The following is a 16,796-nucleotide window of genomic DNA, read 5'->3' on the forward strand; positions in this document are numbered from 1 at the left end:
ATTTAATGAAGTCGAGAGCCAAGCCCTATTTGGCCTCCTGTGTTAAACCAGGCAACACACACAAAGAGTTTTCTGAAAACAGCCATTCCTGTTTCAATTCAATTCAATTCAACAAGCCATTCCTGACATCAAGTCGGTTAACTTCATAGTAGTATAAAACCTAAATTTTTGCATCTATTTGTGGAAGCTGTTGTGCCAAATCTTAAGACTTCAAATAAAGTTGGAAAATCGTATCCTTGCAGTAACAATTCCAGGTACACTTTTACCTTCATCAATTAAAACAGTGAAGCTTAAAACACTCAAAAATGTAAACCCCTACCAAACGTTAAACTGCACGGGTAATTTGCTCCCTAAAATGAGCAACAGATAAAGCATTACGACCGATGTTAATCACACTGGCTAATTAATACACTCAGCAGGACTCAAGACACAGTCAACTTTCTGTTATTTAGAGCAAGAGGGAACAAACAGAATTAACAAAACACAACCAACCAAACAAAAAAAACCCAAGACAAACAATTTGCCTCCAAAAGGCAGACAGGCAATTGGAGCATCTCTGCACCACGGCCCCACTCCTGGGAAGTTTATTAGGTCCAGTAGAGTACCACAGAGATGCACAAAATGAGGTTGAGCCTGGCAGCTGCTTTTTCCAGTCCTAAATATAATCTTGAACAGTCGGCTCAGGCTGTACAAGTAACTGACCCCTTCTAAGAAATTTCTGTGAGCACAGACCTACAGCAGGGCTGGATGCAGGCAGAATTGCCTCACCCTACTCCAAAGCTGGTCCAGCAGATTTCAAAAGCATTCTTAAATCTACTGTTCTCAGCTACCACTGATCCAAATTCAACATCAACACTAACTCAGTAATTCCCAGTGTCTGCATCAGCACACAGCTAGCAGCTGCTGCCAGCCACGCTGCAGTTCTCCGTGCTCTTCTTCTGCACCCTGTGTTAGTCCTCAGCTGCTGCTGGTTTGAACAGGAGGCCCTGATCTCCTATCGACCTAAACCTACTGCTGCCAGTCCTAAACGTAGATGAAGAAAACCTGACTACAGCAGGACTGACCAACTTGTCTTAAGCTGTGCTATGCTCAAATTATAAACCCTATGTATCCAAAACCACTCTGCATGAACTGACCTGGGATGCCTCAACCTCTATGACACAAGGCAACTACAACACAGATAATCCACCAACAAAAGCAGTATTAATTTCAGATAGGCTCATGAACATTTCTTCCTAAAGTTCAATTATACTTCCCACATTAGACATGGGTTTTATTAGCCTACAATTTGCCAGGTGTTAACCATTTTGCATTTACTATTTAAAAGCTAAATACTTATCCCAAAGCAAACTTACTAGAAACAATGATTACTACAACAACTGGCTAAGGCAGACACTCTATTAAAAATATGTAATGTTTATAATAAAACCTGTAAACCTTTTTCTTCAAAAAGCCCTTGTGCTTTCACGTTATTGAACAGGACCTTCTCTCTTACGCTAGAAAAATCACTGATTACCAGAGAAATTGTCGAGGTCTAAGAAATCAGTCCTATGTTTCTACCCACGTTCCTCTTACTGCGTAGCTGGAGGGTCCCATTTGGATTTTAGTACACCCCAACCTCAACGACTGGAATTCAAGTTTGTATGTAATTTCAGCCAGGAACTTGCTGATGTCCTTCTTAAACTGTGTTTGCTTATGTTCCAGTTAACACAGCTGAAAGCAGCCCAAGGTCCCAAACAATAACTGCCTCTATCTGTAGACATTTCAGTTTACCATAAACCACCACGATGGAAAAAAAAAAAGTTACGTACTCTCTTGAAATAGAAACTATTATAGAACCATAAACTAACACTGAAATGAGCTACAAACATTTTGTTGGCTGCGTTCCCAAATCAGCAGGCTCCGTTCATCACAGGCAGTGAGGAAGAAAGTTCACTTGAAACAGAGACACTTAACAGAAATGCAGGGCAGTCCCCTTCAGACAAGGGTGAAAGTCAGTCGTAAGCAAATGACTCGCCTGAAAAGGCCAGTCAGTTTTGCTTGCTTGCTCAATCTGTGAAATACATCCACTTCTGGAAGACGAGAAAACACGTGTCAGAACACAGAACACCCTGAGCCCAGGCAGGGGGGAGAACTTGAAAGAGCATTTCTACCATTTGATCCTACGTGGCTGCAAGGGCTGAGCAGGCACCAAAGGACCTAGCAGACAGATTAGCGCACTGCTTAGCCTTGTATCCTGTCCCTAGTAATGGCCAAGAGCAGATGCTTAAGGAAATTATAAAAGCAGTAGTTAAGAATAGCACTTCCTCTGATATACCCCCCAGTTTCTAATGAGTAAGTGGTCACAGACTTTTTTTGATCCTGATGTTAAAATACATATTGAGAATGTAACACTCTTTGATGGACTTAACTTAACATATCTTACCTCTTCTTGAAATCCATTTCTACTTTTTCATGCACAACATATTGCAACAGTGAGCTCAACATATAACATATTTGTTTTAGAAGAGTAGATTCTTTGTTTAAATTCACCTCCCTCGAACTACAGATTTATAAAACTGCCTTTATACCACTTCTTCCTCTCCCCCTCCAGCCCAAAGCTGAAAAGCCCTAGGTCTACTCAGTGCCTCCTCACATAAAACTTAGCCCAATCTTGCGGCCCTTCTGGTATTTTTCTAGTTCTGCTATACATGCTTCCTGAAAAAGGATGACTAGAAATACGCATGCGATGCACGTATATGGATTTGTACAACTCCATAATAGTGTTTTTAATTTTGTTAGTTTATTCCTTTCCTAATAAATCCTAGCCTTCTATTTGCCTTTCAACTGTCAACAAGATTTGAGCTGACATTTTCAGCAAGTAACTCCCCATGACAGAAACTACTTCCTGACCAGTACAGGAGACCATTACCACGCATGCACCATTAGCTGCTCTTCCTGTGTGCAGTACCTGGCATTTCTCAACCCTGGTTTGCAAACTGCCCATTCTACTGTCTAGTCACTCGCTACCATGAGATTTTCTACAACTTCAGAAGTTACAATTTAATTCTCACTTTTGTTTCTTATCTTTTAATTAGTTGTCATCAATAAGGGAGCTTTTTTCTGCACTTACGTCTTCAGAGTATTTTTCAGAACTTCTGCTAAGGGATCTTGTCTATTGGAAAGCTCACTGTCCTGCATTAACCAGCTGGCCCATCTTCACATGTCACTGCCTAGTTTGATTTGTAAGACAAAACTTCCTTTTCTTAAAGCAGTGCTCAGTCTCCCTTCTTGTGTACATAAAATGTGTCGTATGTCTGCTAATTCTATTCTGTGTACTCTTTCTTCCAGATCACCATGTTGCAATAGTCTGTAGTTCCCCCTTTGGGCATTTTAAAACACTGCCATACTGCTTACCATCTTCCTTCAGTAAGGAAATCCTATAGATTAAAAGAGTATTCATTATGGTTAGTACTTCAATAATTTTACAGCTGGGCTTCTTGACAATTCTTGGGAGAATACCTGCAGATACTAGCAGGTTTTTTTAGGGGCTTCTCTCATGCTATAATTCTTACAAAGACTGTGATTTCTACAGCACCATATTTTTATTTAACCCAAAGTGCCGATCTAATTTCTCACAAAAAGCTAAAAGGATGTACTCTTAAGAACAGAATCACAGCAATGATCACGGTCTCATATCTGAAAGCCTACAAGTTATTTGGCCAGTCAGGGGTAAAGAGAAGAATGTCTCTGTCTTCCCCTCAGAAGAAGTTTCAGTTTAACACATTATTAAATGTATACTAAGCCTTAGAGACAGAATAACTAGAGCCTGTGGCTATATTAAAGAAGCCACACCATCAATGTTTCCCACTGTCTCACGGCAGATTAAAAGGACACAAATCAACCTGAAGGCTAGATAATTATTTATATAAGCTGTTTCAGGAGCTCTGCTCTGCATGGTTTTGCAGTTTTAGTTTCCCCTTTTGTTGGCATGATAAACCCATCCAAACTCAGTTCAGGTGTAGACTACAAAACAGAATGAAGTTAATAATAATCTCTGCAGAGCACATTTAAATAAAACTCCCCTTCATATGTGTTTGCTGGTGACTACAAAGTGCTAGAGCTTTGATACACAGGGTTATTCAAGCATTGTGCTACAGCACAGACACTGATCCTTACAGCACAACCATATTCTGAAAGTTACATACGGTTTGCTGTTGCCAAATACAACCTGCTAAAACCAACAAAGAAAAATTTCAGGGATAGAACTGATGCCAAATAATATTGATTGCTTCTTTGCTAATGCTTCCACATAGCAACCATTCACAGAGTCTCGGCTCTAAGGTTTATCACATCCTTTGTGTGCAATCTTCCCCCACCTCCCACCAGAGAAGACTGCTAATCAAAGCTGAAGGCATGAAGGAAGGTGAAGAAGCTGTAACAGATCTCTGCATTTAAGCAAGATGGGAAAATAGAAGAACTCGGCATAAATTATCAAAGCACAGCAAGTTGTCATTATAGGAAAAAAAAAGTAGGAGGTCATCTACAACTGATTATAAGTTGTTACTTATTGTGATTAACAGCTTCCACTGTCTTCTCTTTAATGCTCGGATGTATACTTGAATTCCTGAAATCTGTCTGAGGGACAGTATAAACAGTATTACGTGATTTAAGTCCAACCATCACGATTCCTCAGAAACACACCACCTCCCTTTTACCCCCACTTCTCCTTGACTGAACTGATACACCATGACACAGCAATGTGCAACAGACAGTCCTGTAACACGAGCCTTCAGGATACGCAGCAGTGAACAATACAAAAATTATCAGGCGATGAGGTTATCATAGCACAGTAGTATAGAGAGATGGCAACTTGTGCTTCGTCTTGCATTGCCTCTATAATTTTTCACTTCACCTGCCCTTCTTCCACCTCACTTCCTTGCATGGATTTGGGACACCGATGCCAATGCAGCCCCCTTTGTTCCATACACAAACATGGAGACAGCTGGAGATCAGCCACCGTCGTCTTCCCCTTCTCCTAGTACTTCTCCCTGGTTGGACCATTATGTTCTGTGAAGGAGTTCTGCTAAGACAGAAGCTCTATACTTAAACAGGATGCAAGAGAGAAGTCAACCTCAGACTGTTCAGTGCTAACTTGTGGTGCAGCGTTTATGAACTGAATCAAGATCTTCCAGGCACAGGTGCTGGTCCACTCAGCATGTTCAGATCACTTGTGAAGCAAGGTAGTGAAAAGAGACATTCTCGCACTCAGCCCCCTCAAACTACTGTACGTTCAAAATTTACATTTAGTACTGAAACGTTCAAATAGCATCTCCTTTTACAAATACAAAAGGCAGAATTCCAGAACCTGGTGGGAAAAAGAAGTCTCAAGAGTTCCAACTCAAGGTTTTCTTCACACAAACCTGACAGTAGAAAAATGGTTTAGTTACTTTATACCACCTATGAAGTTTTTTTGCTTCAAAACATGTATTTAATTCACTAGAGACAGAACATGAGTAAAAATTACTTGTAAATAACAGGACAATAACAGTGAATTCCTTAATTGTATAAGAAATCATTTTGAAGGTATACAGTTGCCAAAACAGATTTGCAAGTACATTTACAATATTCGCATTATCTAATCCGCAATGATAGCAATGGGGAAGAAACGGCTAACGTTAACAGGGATGTCAGCAAAATATTATTCTTGTGGAAGAGATTAAGTTCTGGGTTGTTTGTTTGTTTTTAAAAAGTTTGTTTATAGTCTACAAGAAGTAGAACTGTAGTCACTGCTTCTGCATTCATCTGCACCTTTTAACGGCTAACATTAACAGGGATGTCAGCAAAATACTATTCTTGTGGAAGAGATTAACTTTTTGTTTGTTTGTTTTAAAAAAGTTTGTTTATAGTCTACAAGAAGTAGAACTGTAGTCACTGCTTCTGCATTCATCTGCACCTTTTAAAGTCTACACACAAGATGACACAAGATGACACATGTATACACTAAAGTCCTTCCAATTCGCACCTATGACATCAAAGTGCTGTAGCTGCAGATTTATTCTACCCTAAGCAAGATACAGATGCGCTTAAAAAAAACCCATTAAAAACGGAAACACAAAGTCAAGGACAACTTTCAGTGCTGCAACCATAGACGACCTCTTCCTCCCACTTTGCATAAATGAAATTCCACTATCTACTGCAAAATGTAATCAATGTTTCCAGAAAAGACGAGCAGCGGTATGGGGGCCATCACCATTTCACGTTTTTCAACTTAATTAAAAATAATCCAAGGGCTGTTGTAACAAATATATATATAAAACCACCATTTATTTTTATTTTTTTTTTAAAGTCAGCCTGTAACAAGCTGATGATTATAGATAGCAGGAAATCTGATACGAGGTGGCTGAAGGCTGGTAGCTAGGCACGTCAGAAAAGAATGCATAGACCTTTCGCTGCTTCAGAGATTGGAGTCTCTGACCAAAGCACTGATTTGATTTCATGACTGCTCTGCACAGATAGCTGACATTACTAAATGCTACTCCAGTATCAACTTGTTAAATTTGAACCCAGACTCAGCATATCAGTATACTAGGCCAGACTAACTGGAGTCAAGAGAAATATTTTGGGAGTTGTTTACTTTTAAATGAGTCACAATGCACCATGATAATTAACTGGACTACATAATTAAATGATTGCCATTATATTTGTCACAAAGACTGTAATAACAAACAGAACTCTTTTATTCCACTGAATTGCTGAACTGCTAGGAAGTCAACTATGGGCTTTGCTTAAGTTTGGTGGGGAAAGCTTTTAAATTTTTTTAATAATACGTTTTATAGGATATTCTATAAAAACTGATTTTACATGAAGACTGAAAGGGCCATTTCAGGACTGAAAGGCTTCTGTGCCTGTTGCTGCAGAAAGGAATCTGAAACAACTGTACTGATCTAAAACCTTTAGTGTCCAATTTTCTGATGTCAGAAATCTTTCTCATTTGTATGTAGACATGGCACAAACAAATATTTTCAATTACATAGGAAGGACAAGACAACGACAACAATTTGTGATTTGGACTCTTTTCCTGTTATTTTTTATTTTTTAAACTTGTCTCTCCCATCCCCTAATCAGAACATGAAATCTTAAGAATTCATGAAGCTTAAAACATGCTGCCACATTAACCCAGTAAAAATGCCCAGCTATCACAGAACCATGCTGTCAAGTGCTTAAAAAAACTAAGTCTCCTTAGATGTTATGTCAAACCACTGTAAACATCGCTCCCGAGAACTCAAACTCTTGTCAGTCCAGTGTCCTATGAGGGTTTCTGGAAATATCTGCTAACAATCTAATCCTGAACTTGAATTCTAACTCAATTGAATTTACTAAAATTCACTCAGTATCGAAATATAAAATATCTTGCATATCAACTGCTATTAAATAGAGAGGCCAGCAGTGGAAGTTGACGAGAAATCTACTTGGAAGTGCATGACTCAACATGTTTTCCTTTTTACAATATACTTAAAAAAAACCCAAAACCTAGATCCAAGCTACTCAAAATGCACCATAATCTGTCTGTGCTTATTAGCTGATTGATTTACCATCCATAAGTTTGATTTTGGGATGAGGAATCACCAGGTAATATGCATAGTTACTACCTGTGATCCACTGAGTTTTATAATTAAGTTTAACCATAGCTCACAGTTTTACAAGAAGGAAAGGGAGTTGTTCTTCAAACTGTTTTTAACCAAAAACCAATACAAAACTCCGAAGATATTAAAAAAGTGTAGAATCATCATGCACTACTCTAAGGGCAACAACAGACTGAAAACTACAGGCTAATACCTCCAAAATAATTCTATTACTAGTTCAGAAAGGGACTGTCACAACTACAGACCTTTGGCACAAAACCTCTTGCTTAAACAAGCAAAAGCATCAATTCATAGAGAATGAGACCTTAGAGGATTTTGGCAAACATTAATTGTTGCACTTTTACCAGCATTCATAATTAAAACTAAATGTGTGATATTCAGATAATTTGATTTTTAACTGTTGATTAAACAAGTCTTAAAAATCCACATTTCATGTGCCTTATGCATTACTAATAACATAAACAGTCTTAAGAGTTAATAAGAACAAACACACTTCTGCAGTTTAGTTGGATGGGAGTTTCATTACCAGAAAAATATATTTAATATAAGCCTTCTAGAACCAAGTACTATAATTTGAACAGCAATGTTGCTGGGAGAGGTATTAAGTTACAGTGTACTGCTCAGGCTGAAGTAGTGGTTGAAAGTGAATAAAAAAAAAAGAAGAAAGAGAGGAAACTGAAAATTCCTGTGGTTCAGGGTGTATACAGAAACAAATGGTATTTACAGCTTCTCTGCTCAAGTATTACTTATCTTTAATTCTACAGACAGCAAACTGTTCTGTAAAATAAAGCCTTTATGAAATAAACCTGAAAGACTCTACAGTAATTCACTCATTTTTACCCATTTGCTATGCAAATCATTTTAATACTTACTATTAATATATTGAGAAGTAACGTTATGGATTTAAAACTACAAAACATCATCTGAAGGTTAAATAATTTCCACATCTAGATAACTAGACAAGAAAAATCCCTTTGAGCTCATGTATACAGGAAATTGCTGTTTAAAGTACATCAAATACAGGTATTTCACTGTAAGATCTATTTATCTACGCCACTGTATGTACCATATTCTAAGAAACAAATGTAAAAACCAAAAGTTACAGATAATACAAAAATTAACTTCCTAATGGTGACAATTTGACATCATTAGGGAATTCTGAAATCGTGGCATTTAAGTCCTGATGGTAGCTTTTATTTTCCAGTTAAATTTCAGCTGCAAAACACTGTCGCATTTTTCTATAAACCAGAACACTCACCTTATGAGGCCTCCCCAGAGAAGTGCTAGACGTTTCCCTTTTAGAGATTCCAGGTCTTCTCTTAACACCACTTGTTCTTCCTTCATTCCCAGGTTTGAACTGTATGTGCAACTGAGACGTCCTTGCACTATGACACTTGTATTTAAGGCTGGATAAACAGCAAGAAACTTTTTGACGTGATCCTTCCAACGAAACACTTCTTTGCAAAACATGGTGGGTTCTGCTCATCTGTGCATTCGGTCTTTCTAGTTCGTTGTTACTGATTTGATATTCTGAATCTATTTTTGAGGGTAAACATGCAGATGTGCTACGCGCCAGTTTTAAATGAGGGTATTTTGCACTGGAGTTCAGATTTAACTCTGGACTGCAACAGCCATTAACCATTTCACTGCTCGATGCAAAGGCTCTTTGAGTGAGGTGAACTGAAATACGTGAGAAGCCATCAGATACCTCTTCACAAGTTGCCTGCTCGGAACTATTCACAATTTTACTTTTGTCCCGTAACGATGTATTCAAGTAAAGCGGTCGAATGTCTCTGACTTCACCAGGAGAGCAAACTGTTTTGGACAGTCGAAGCCCATTGACTGCTGTTGAAAGGAATCCTTTGGAAATGGTTTGTTCTTCTTTTTGTGCCAGCTCACTAGGGGAAATAATTAGTTTATGGGATGTCTGATAAGCACCCCTTTGTGGTAGTTGACCTGAGCTTACTGGAGAAGCTGGAGGTGTACTGGAAGGACTCCTAGGGAAAATAACCAGCGATGAACAACGTCGCAGTGGAATCTTAGTTTTCCTTCTCACTGACAAAGCATCTTGGTCAAAAGTAGCATTACTTCTACACAGAGTTTCCTGAGAGGAGTTGTTCCTGTAGGGATTACATTTGTTTCCAGCACTTCTGTATGAAGCATCACCATGTACAACACTACTACAGAAAGTACCATCACTTGCTGAAAGAGTGCCACTACCACTGTCACTGATGACACTGTTACTATATGAACCTCCTTCACTTGTGGTACTTGCACATGATCCGTAGTCACTGCCAGCACTGCTGAATGATCCACTGTCACTGGCTGCAATGCTGCTAAGACTGCCATTGTACAGAGCAGTACTGCTCAGCAGGTTATCATTAGATCGATGATCAACCACAATTGTAGCGCCACAACTTCCTTCGTTACCAATACCAATGAATGAAGTGTCTTCACCAGCAGTCTCAGCATCACCAGACCGAAAACATCCACTACACTTTCTAGACTGCAGAGAAATGTGCAGTGATGTGCTCTTTTTTATTTGTAATGAAGAAACAGCTGCATTTTCCTCTTGGTTAATTTCTTGTCGCATTACAGGTGCACAAGCCACTTGTCTGGAAGTCAGTTTCATCTGTGTAACATTAGGTGAAGGATTCTGTGACTTTCTGAAGTACAGACATTTGTTACTATCCAAAACATCTTCAGAGGTTTCTGATAACGGATCTGTGTTGCTTCTTTGGGTAGCAAAATGCAATCTTAACCGTCGTGCCATTTGTTCTCATTTCCATGCATGTTAGCAAATGAAAACCGCAAGGATCCTTCAGCAGAAAGGCTACAGGCAGCTGCACAGAACCTAGTGCTAGTACCTCACACCAGTGAAAGCCCATAAAAGTTGTAGTATTTGTCCTAATTTCTACCAGATACTAGCGTTAAGAAAAAAAAAACAACTGTACCTCTTGAACCAAGTCAGCCATTTGTTGAACTGCAGTTTCTGGACCGTCTTTGATTGCTTGTAGTCAGAAAGCATTCATTTACAAAGCACTTATGTTCCAACCACCTCAGCTGCAACGCACTGACAAAAACTACTGACCTTCTGTAATTTGCATAAATGAATACAATAACAAACTTCCAGTACTTCCAAGTTTAAAACAGCAACGCCTGCTGCAGCTGCACGAGCTGAGTCAATGTGTCCGCACTTTCCTCCGCAGCGTATGACTACTAATATTTTTACCCATAGGTTTAGAATTACAGGAAGTTGGTAGGAATGAAGTCCCATATAATTGAGTATCAAGTCTAGGATTGAATTTCCAAATAGTAACCATGCTAGCAAACTGCTGAGGTCTGAATTATGCATAAACCCGTGAAATAAGCCTCCTCCCCCTTAAAAAAAAAAAAAAAGAGTCGTCTTTCTGCACTATTTAAAAAAAATATTGAAAGAAATCTGGCCTTACCTTGCAATCTATGCACTGTTAAGCAATCACACTTGCTAAAGATTTGCACATAGTGGAAACCTCTCCTGCCAATTAATCCATAATTTTCAATGAGGTGAACTGAATTAGAACCACAAGTTACTCTGATTAATAATTTGGCATTTTCAGCCTACAATGTTAACCTTTTATTTTCTATTTTAACCTTCCCAAATTAAAGCTGTTAAACACAGAAAGAAACAAACTATTCCTACAAACTGAACTACCTCATTTTGTTTCCTGGAAGCCCATAGTAAGTGGACATTCATTAAAGCTCAATATAGCATGCATATAGATGACCAGCTATGCATACTTTGGAACACTGAGTTAAGTACGCACAGAGATAAATATGATTACCAAGCAATTACAGAAGAAAGATAATCTGTGTAATTATACACAAACTGTCTCATACATTCATAGCCAATTAATATTTTTATTTTTAATTAAAGTGATCAGCACGTAAGAGTTGACAGCATATTAACTTCTTCACAAGAATAACAGGATTGAGAATTCCTACCGAATGTTTCACTGGCTCTGAAAGGTCCTTTGCTGGCACCTAGTGGGAATTCTGAATAAAGATAATCTTGAATCTTGCTGTTAAGTGAGGTTTTGTGCTGTGCTGGTTTTTGTTTTGGTTTTTGTGGCTTTTGTTTGGCTTTTTTGTGGGTTTTTGTTTGGCTTTTCTGTGTTTTGTTTTTTTTTAAACAAACATTTGGTTACAAATGTACTTCTGAGTACAGAAGCCATAGATGATGCAGTACTAAAAGCTACCACAGTAACATAAAATTACTTAGTGCTGCTGAAAAAGTGCAAGCAGAGGAGAACACTAGACCATTTATACTTTTATAGGTCATACTACTAGATTTTTTCTCTACTCCATATTTATTTAACCTTTAGTGTATTTTAAGCTAGAAGGCAGGAAAATTAACATTTATACCTGCTTCCCAAAAAAGAGCCAAGACTCGAACGCACAGTACTCTGCTTGCAAGCAACAAATTTGTTTTCTAATTATACTCCAGGGCTTACTTAACCTCCGTTACCTGAATTCCATTATTAGAATGCAGCAATAAATGAATACTAGCTTATTCATAAAAAGCCAACAGATACAATAGCTCATTTATTTCATTATGCATTACCAACTGAAATTCTTCTAATGTTTTCTTGTTGAAGGGGGACTGGGATGGGGGCAGAAGAGGAAAGGAAAATACCATAAAAGATTATTTTGGTCACAGTTTTTAAAAGTTACATTTGAACCTCAAGCAATATTTAAAAAAAAACCAACAAAAATCCCCACCCTAAGATATGCGAATGAAGAATAAAAAATGCATTTCTTAAAAGCTCCTTTTTAGCCCTCAACAACAAATTAGTAGCACAGTTTATAACATGTCTGTGTGATACAGAAAAGATTGCAACTACTTAATTAGAGATACTGCTTTTCATAAAAGAAAGCAACACTTTCTCCCCCAGCAGATGATCTGAAGTGTTTTTCCAATTTTACCTTTAAGGAAATGATAAGCTGTCATATTTTAGTAACTCACGCTTCAGTTTCAAGTGAAGTCTGTCAACATGTTGCTCTCCCTTAGCTCTAACTCTGTAAGTATAGCTAGCCAACTACAATTTCATCAGTCAACATAAAATGGTTTTTAAAATGAAAAATTCTGCCTTACTGAGTTACAGTTGACATAAAAATACACTAAAAATAATATTTTTCAAGTATCAATAGCTCCATTCAAAACTTAGTATTATTAGCTTCTTCAGTATCAGTAACAGCTATTGGCATTTAATTTGCAATAAATGTAATTGGGACAAGTTATTCTAAGACGAGATAGCAAAAAGTCAACCAGTCATTCATTCAACTCATAATTGATCTTATTGAGCTTCTTGACAGATTTTTCTAAGTTTTCTCCACAAACCACTCAAGCCCTTTATTCTACTAATGGCTTGCAACAAGTCAGCAGAACAAACCAGATTTAAATGTTCCCCTACCAAATTCAAGACAGGCTATCTTTGAAAAGTTCTAGAGCTATTACAGAAGGATTCTAAAACTCCGATTGCTGGTGATATAACCCATGCCACAAGACTTTGAATTTAACCCTCAGATTGAAGTAGATAAGTTTTGAGCCTGCTTAAAGCAACATTCTTAAACATCAAAAATAATCAGAGACTTCAGGCTTCAATTTATCCCCAAAAGTTACAAGGAATAAAAGCACTTGGGACAAATTTTTATAAAAGAGGAAATTATCCATTGGGAGGATGATCCCACAAATGTAAGACAATTTCAGTTTTATCAGCCTGCTCATCTCTAGAGTTTAAAAAGTCATCCAATAGGTAGAAGGAAGAATGGCTGATTAACAATGAAGCCCACTCAAATAATGAGAGATGAAACACCGATCATAGCTGCATACACCAGTGAAAGAGCGCAAGGCACCTATGACTTCTGACATGTGAAGATGAATTAACACAAGTCGGGGAGCTTGTCAACACTAAACAACAATCACAGCTAAGGCAACAATCTGACTTATTTCAAACAGCTCAAGACATCTGGGATAGAAACTTAAGTGTTTCTGAGAGCAAGCTAAGAAGAAATTGGGAAAGCAATGAGGAGATGGAAAAGATGAAAAATACTTGGGTTACTGTAGAACTATACAGTGACTGCTGAGATCACGATGTTGTGTTGCTCCTTTGTTAGGAAACAAAGCACTACTTCCAAGTTGATGCCAATAAAGTGTTTTACTGCTTCCTCTCCCATAAGCAAACAAGTCAAACAACTTATCAGCTCTAGACTAGAGAGAGAATGCTAAGGAATTCCCTTGGTGGCAACCACAAAGAGAGCATTAGCCTTTTCCCCACAAAATCCGGAACCTGACTTTCCTAATCATGCGTCCTCACCTCCAGGGGGTGGCAGTAACGCTCCAGTGACTACTGGAAAACAGCTTCGACCTCATGACAAATGTCCTGTATAATGACATGCTGAGATCAACACCAGAACATCCTGAAAAATCATATTCAATCTGCTGTGTAAGCCACAAACGCTGGTGATTCCCTTTAAAATTCTTTTTTTAAAAAATGAGACACCATATTTTAAATACCTGGGACAGGTAATACCACCAGTCAAGAAGTAAATGATTTGGTGACTATGTGATGCCTAAAAGTAAGAAACAAGCCTCTTCTTTCTTAAATCTAATTATTCCAGACAGTTTGTTCTTATTTTTACATATATTTTTACTCTTCCCAACTTTAGCAAAGCAGCACCTCCAAAGCTACAATGAATTACTGAATATATGCAGAAAGCATTAGGAAAAAATAGTAAAGCCTTTCATAGCAAACACATTATTGAAGCACAAAGAGATCCTTTATAACAGCTATCAGAATAAAACTGTGTTTGGAGTACAAACCAGAGAGCACTCCATCCCTCCTATTAGTTTCAAATTATTGCAGAAGGGAAAGGTATATATTCCAGTGAGAAGGAATGTCTGTGAAGTGGCCCTAGGACATAAGTGTCATGATCGTACTGCTACCAGCCTATAAATAATATAACAATATATAAAATATAATAAATATTGTATTTATTTACAATAAAATGTACATAAAGACAGGTAAGCACATCTTCACGTGAAAGAGCACAGTCAGAGGAGTTTTGATTCCACTGAGAAAATAAATGCACAGGCTATCCCCATTTACTTATGGCCGTTCAGTGAGCGAGACACATCTACAAGATCACAGTTCACTGTCCACTTGTTAAGTATTCCAAAGAAAACGGACACATGCTTTCTCACTCTGCTTCTCACACATGTACAGAGATACCTATACTGTCAATGCTACTTTGTGGGGAAAACAAACAGTGTGGAGGTTTCAATCACTGAGGAATTTGGCCACATCATTTGAAAAGCACAATAAAAGAACAGTGCTTTTACGAGTTAAAGCACATTAGAAGTCAAGAATAACAACAAAAAGTGCTTCAGAACATCGAAGTGTGGTAATATCAGATAAGTAAATTAATCAGGTTTGGCTTTAGGTTTCATTATAGAAGTTAAGGTTGGTTGTCATGCTTTTTTAAATCCATGTTGAATCCAGTTGAACCTACTTCAATTCAATTCAAGTTCTCAATGCATTGCACTATGAACACAAAGGGACCTACCAAACGGTTTTCGTCAAATACTTCAAAAAGGAGTCTGTGTTTCTGAGGATTAACCTAGGAAAAAGAAATACATTAATAGTTAAAATATATGCTGAATTCCAGAAAAAAAAAGAACATCTCTATGCTTATGCAGGAGGAAAAAAAATACGTAATTAAATAGCAAACCTACACCCTGCTGCCATTTCACCATGCAACACATTTCTGCCGGAACCAATGAGCCAAGAATGGTGCTATCGCAAACTGTTTTAAAATCCGTGTTCATGTTTTTAAACATTCATGGAATAAAGAAGATATCAAGACTGAAAAATTAACTCTAGCACAAATAAAAACATTAACATATTTAATTTCCAAGGAAAGCAATTTGTGAGGCTTTTCAAACTTTAGTTATAGACTTATTTCTGAAATTAAGCTTGAAGTAGCAAGAAAACATTTTCCCCTAGTGTGTTAATATCCAACATAGATAATAAGGCTATAAAAACGACTTACCCTAAATAAGAGTTCTTCGTTCCACTTCGGGTTTAAGGACTGTATGGGGGAAACAGGGCGGGGAAGAAAAGAAAAGAAAGAGGCAACCGCAGTTGTTAAAGTGACAATTCTGTATTGGTGTCTCTTTTGATGTTTTACATTTGTTTTCTCCCATGTAACAATCCACTTAAGAAGAAAGTACAAAAGCTTTAACCTTGCTATTGCAGGTAAAAATCATAGGAGTCTTACACTGTTTAATACAGTGCAGAATGGAGAGAATTTATGCAAGTATCCTCAGATTTTGGCTAATGCCATGGAGGCAGAGAAGGACCCATTACACAGTCCAAACCAGTTAACTTATGGTGTGTCTTCAGTAATAATCACTGCCTTCTCATCAGTCCACTATCCACACTGCTTACATGCAAACATATGTTAATCCTGAAATTACGAAAACTTTCTTCTATCATTAAAGATCTCAGAAAATCAGAACAATCCAGTATTTCCATGAATGATGCAGTTTTGAATCAGTACTCACCTAATATTTCTTAACGTTTCTGTACCTTTCACTAAAATTATTGAAGGGAAAATACCAAAACAATGCCACGAACAGAGAAACGGAGCAGGTCACGGAACACTCCTTTCCCTATGTCCGTGACATGTTAAGTCTCGTATTTCCTGTAGCAGTAAGTTTTCCTCTGGAGTCTGACCAAAAAAACCGAACAAAACCACCATACCCACAAAGATAAGACAGCTAACCTTTTTAATAGTTTTTGTCTGAACACTGGTAAGGACTCCATTCACTGGATCATACACTGTCACTTTCACATATGGGTCACTGGGAGGGGGAAAGAAAAAGATAAGCATGCTGCTATATATCCTTTTATTTTCAGCATTATTAGCAGTTGAGTTTTAAAAGCTTTAAATTAACAGAAACTATGAAGCTAAGAATTACAATTACTTTATGAACACCACAAACATCTGTATTTAAAATAACTTTCTAAATAGTTTTAGAGATAAAACTAATCTGATTGTTACTGATTATGACCATACTAGCTATGCCATTTTATAGCCTGTATATCACTACAATTTGATTTTCTCTCC

At 37.7% G+C, this 16,796-nt stretch overlaps 1 protein-coding gene across 4 annotated transcripts in view; it reads right to left on the bottom strand.

Annotated features, from left to right (window-relative positions):
- The window catches only part of NEDD4 (neural precursor cell expressed, developmentally down-regulated 4, E3 ubiquitin protein ligase), a 38,748-nt gene extending 28,350 nt beyond the window's left edge, over nt 1-10,398 (bottom strand). For all 4 annotated transcript variants that reach the window (XM_010191720.1, XM_010191719.1, XM_010191717.1 and 1 more), the window contains exon 1: nt 8,884-10,398. In XM_010191720.1, the coding sequence (XP_010190022.1) occupies nt 8,884-10,398 (1,515 nt within the window). The remainder of the gene's footprint in view (nt 1-8,883) is intronic.
- Nucleotides 10,399-16,796: the final 6,398 nt, after the last annotated feature.

The sequence above is a fragment of the Mesitornis unicolor genome, unplaced genomic scaffold (assembly GCF_000695765.1).
Source record: "Mesitornis unicolor isolate BGI_N332 unplaced genomic scaffold, ASM69576v1 scaffold3529, whole genome shotgun sequence".
In the NCBI taxonomy this organism is placed as follows: domain Eukaryota; kingdom Metazoa; phylum Chordata; class Aves; order Mesitornithiformes; family Mesitornithidae; genus Mesitornis; species Mesitornis unicolor.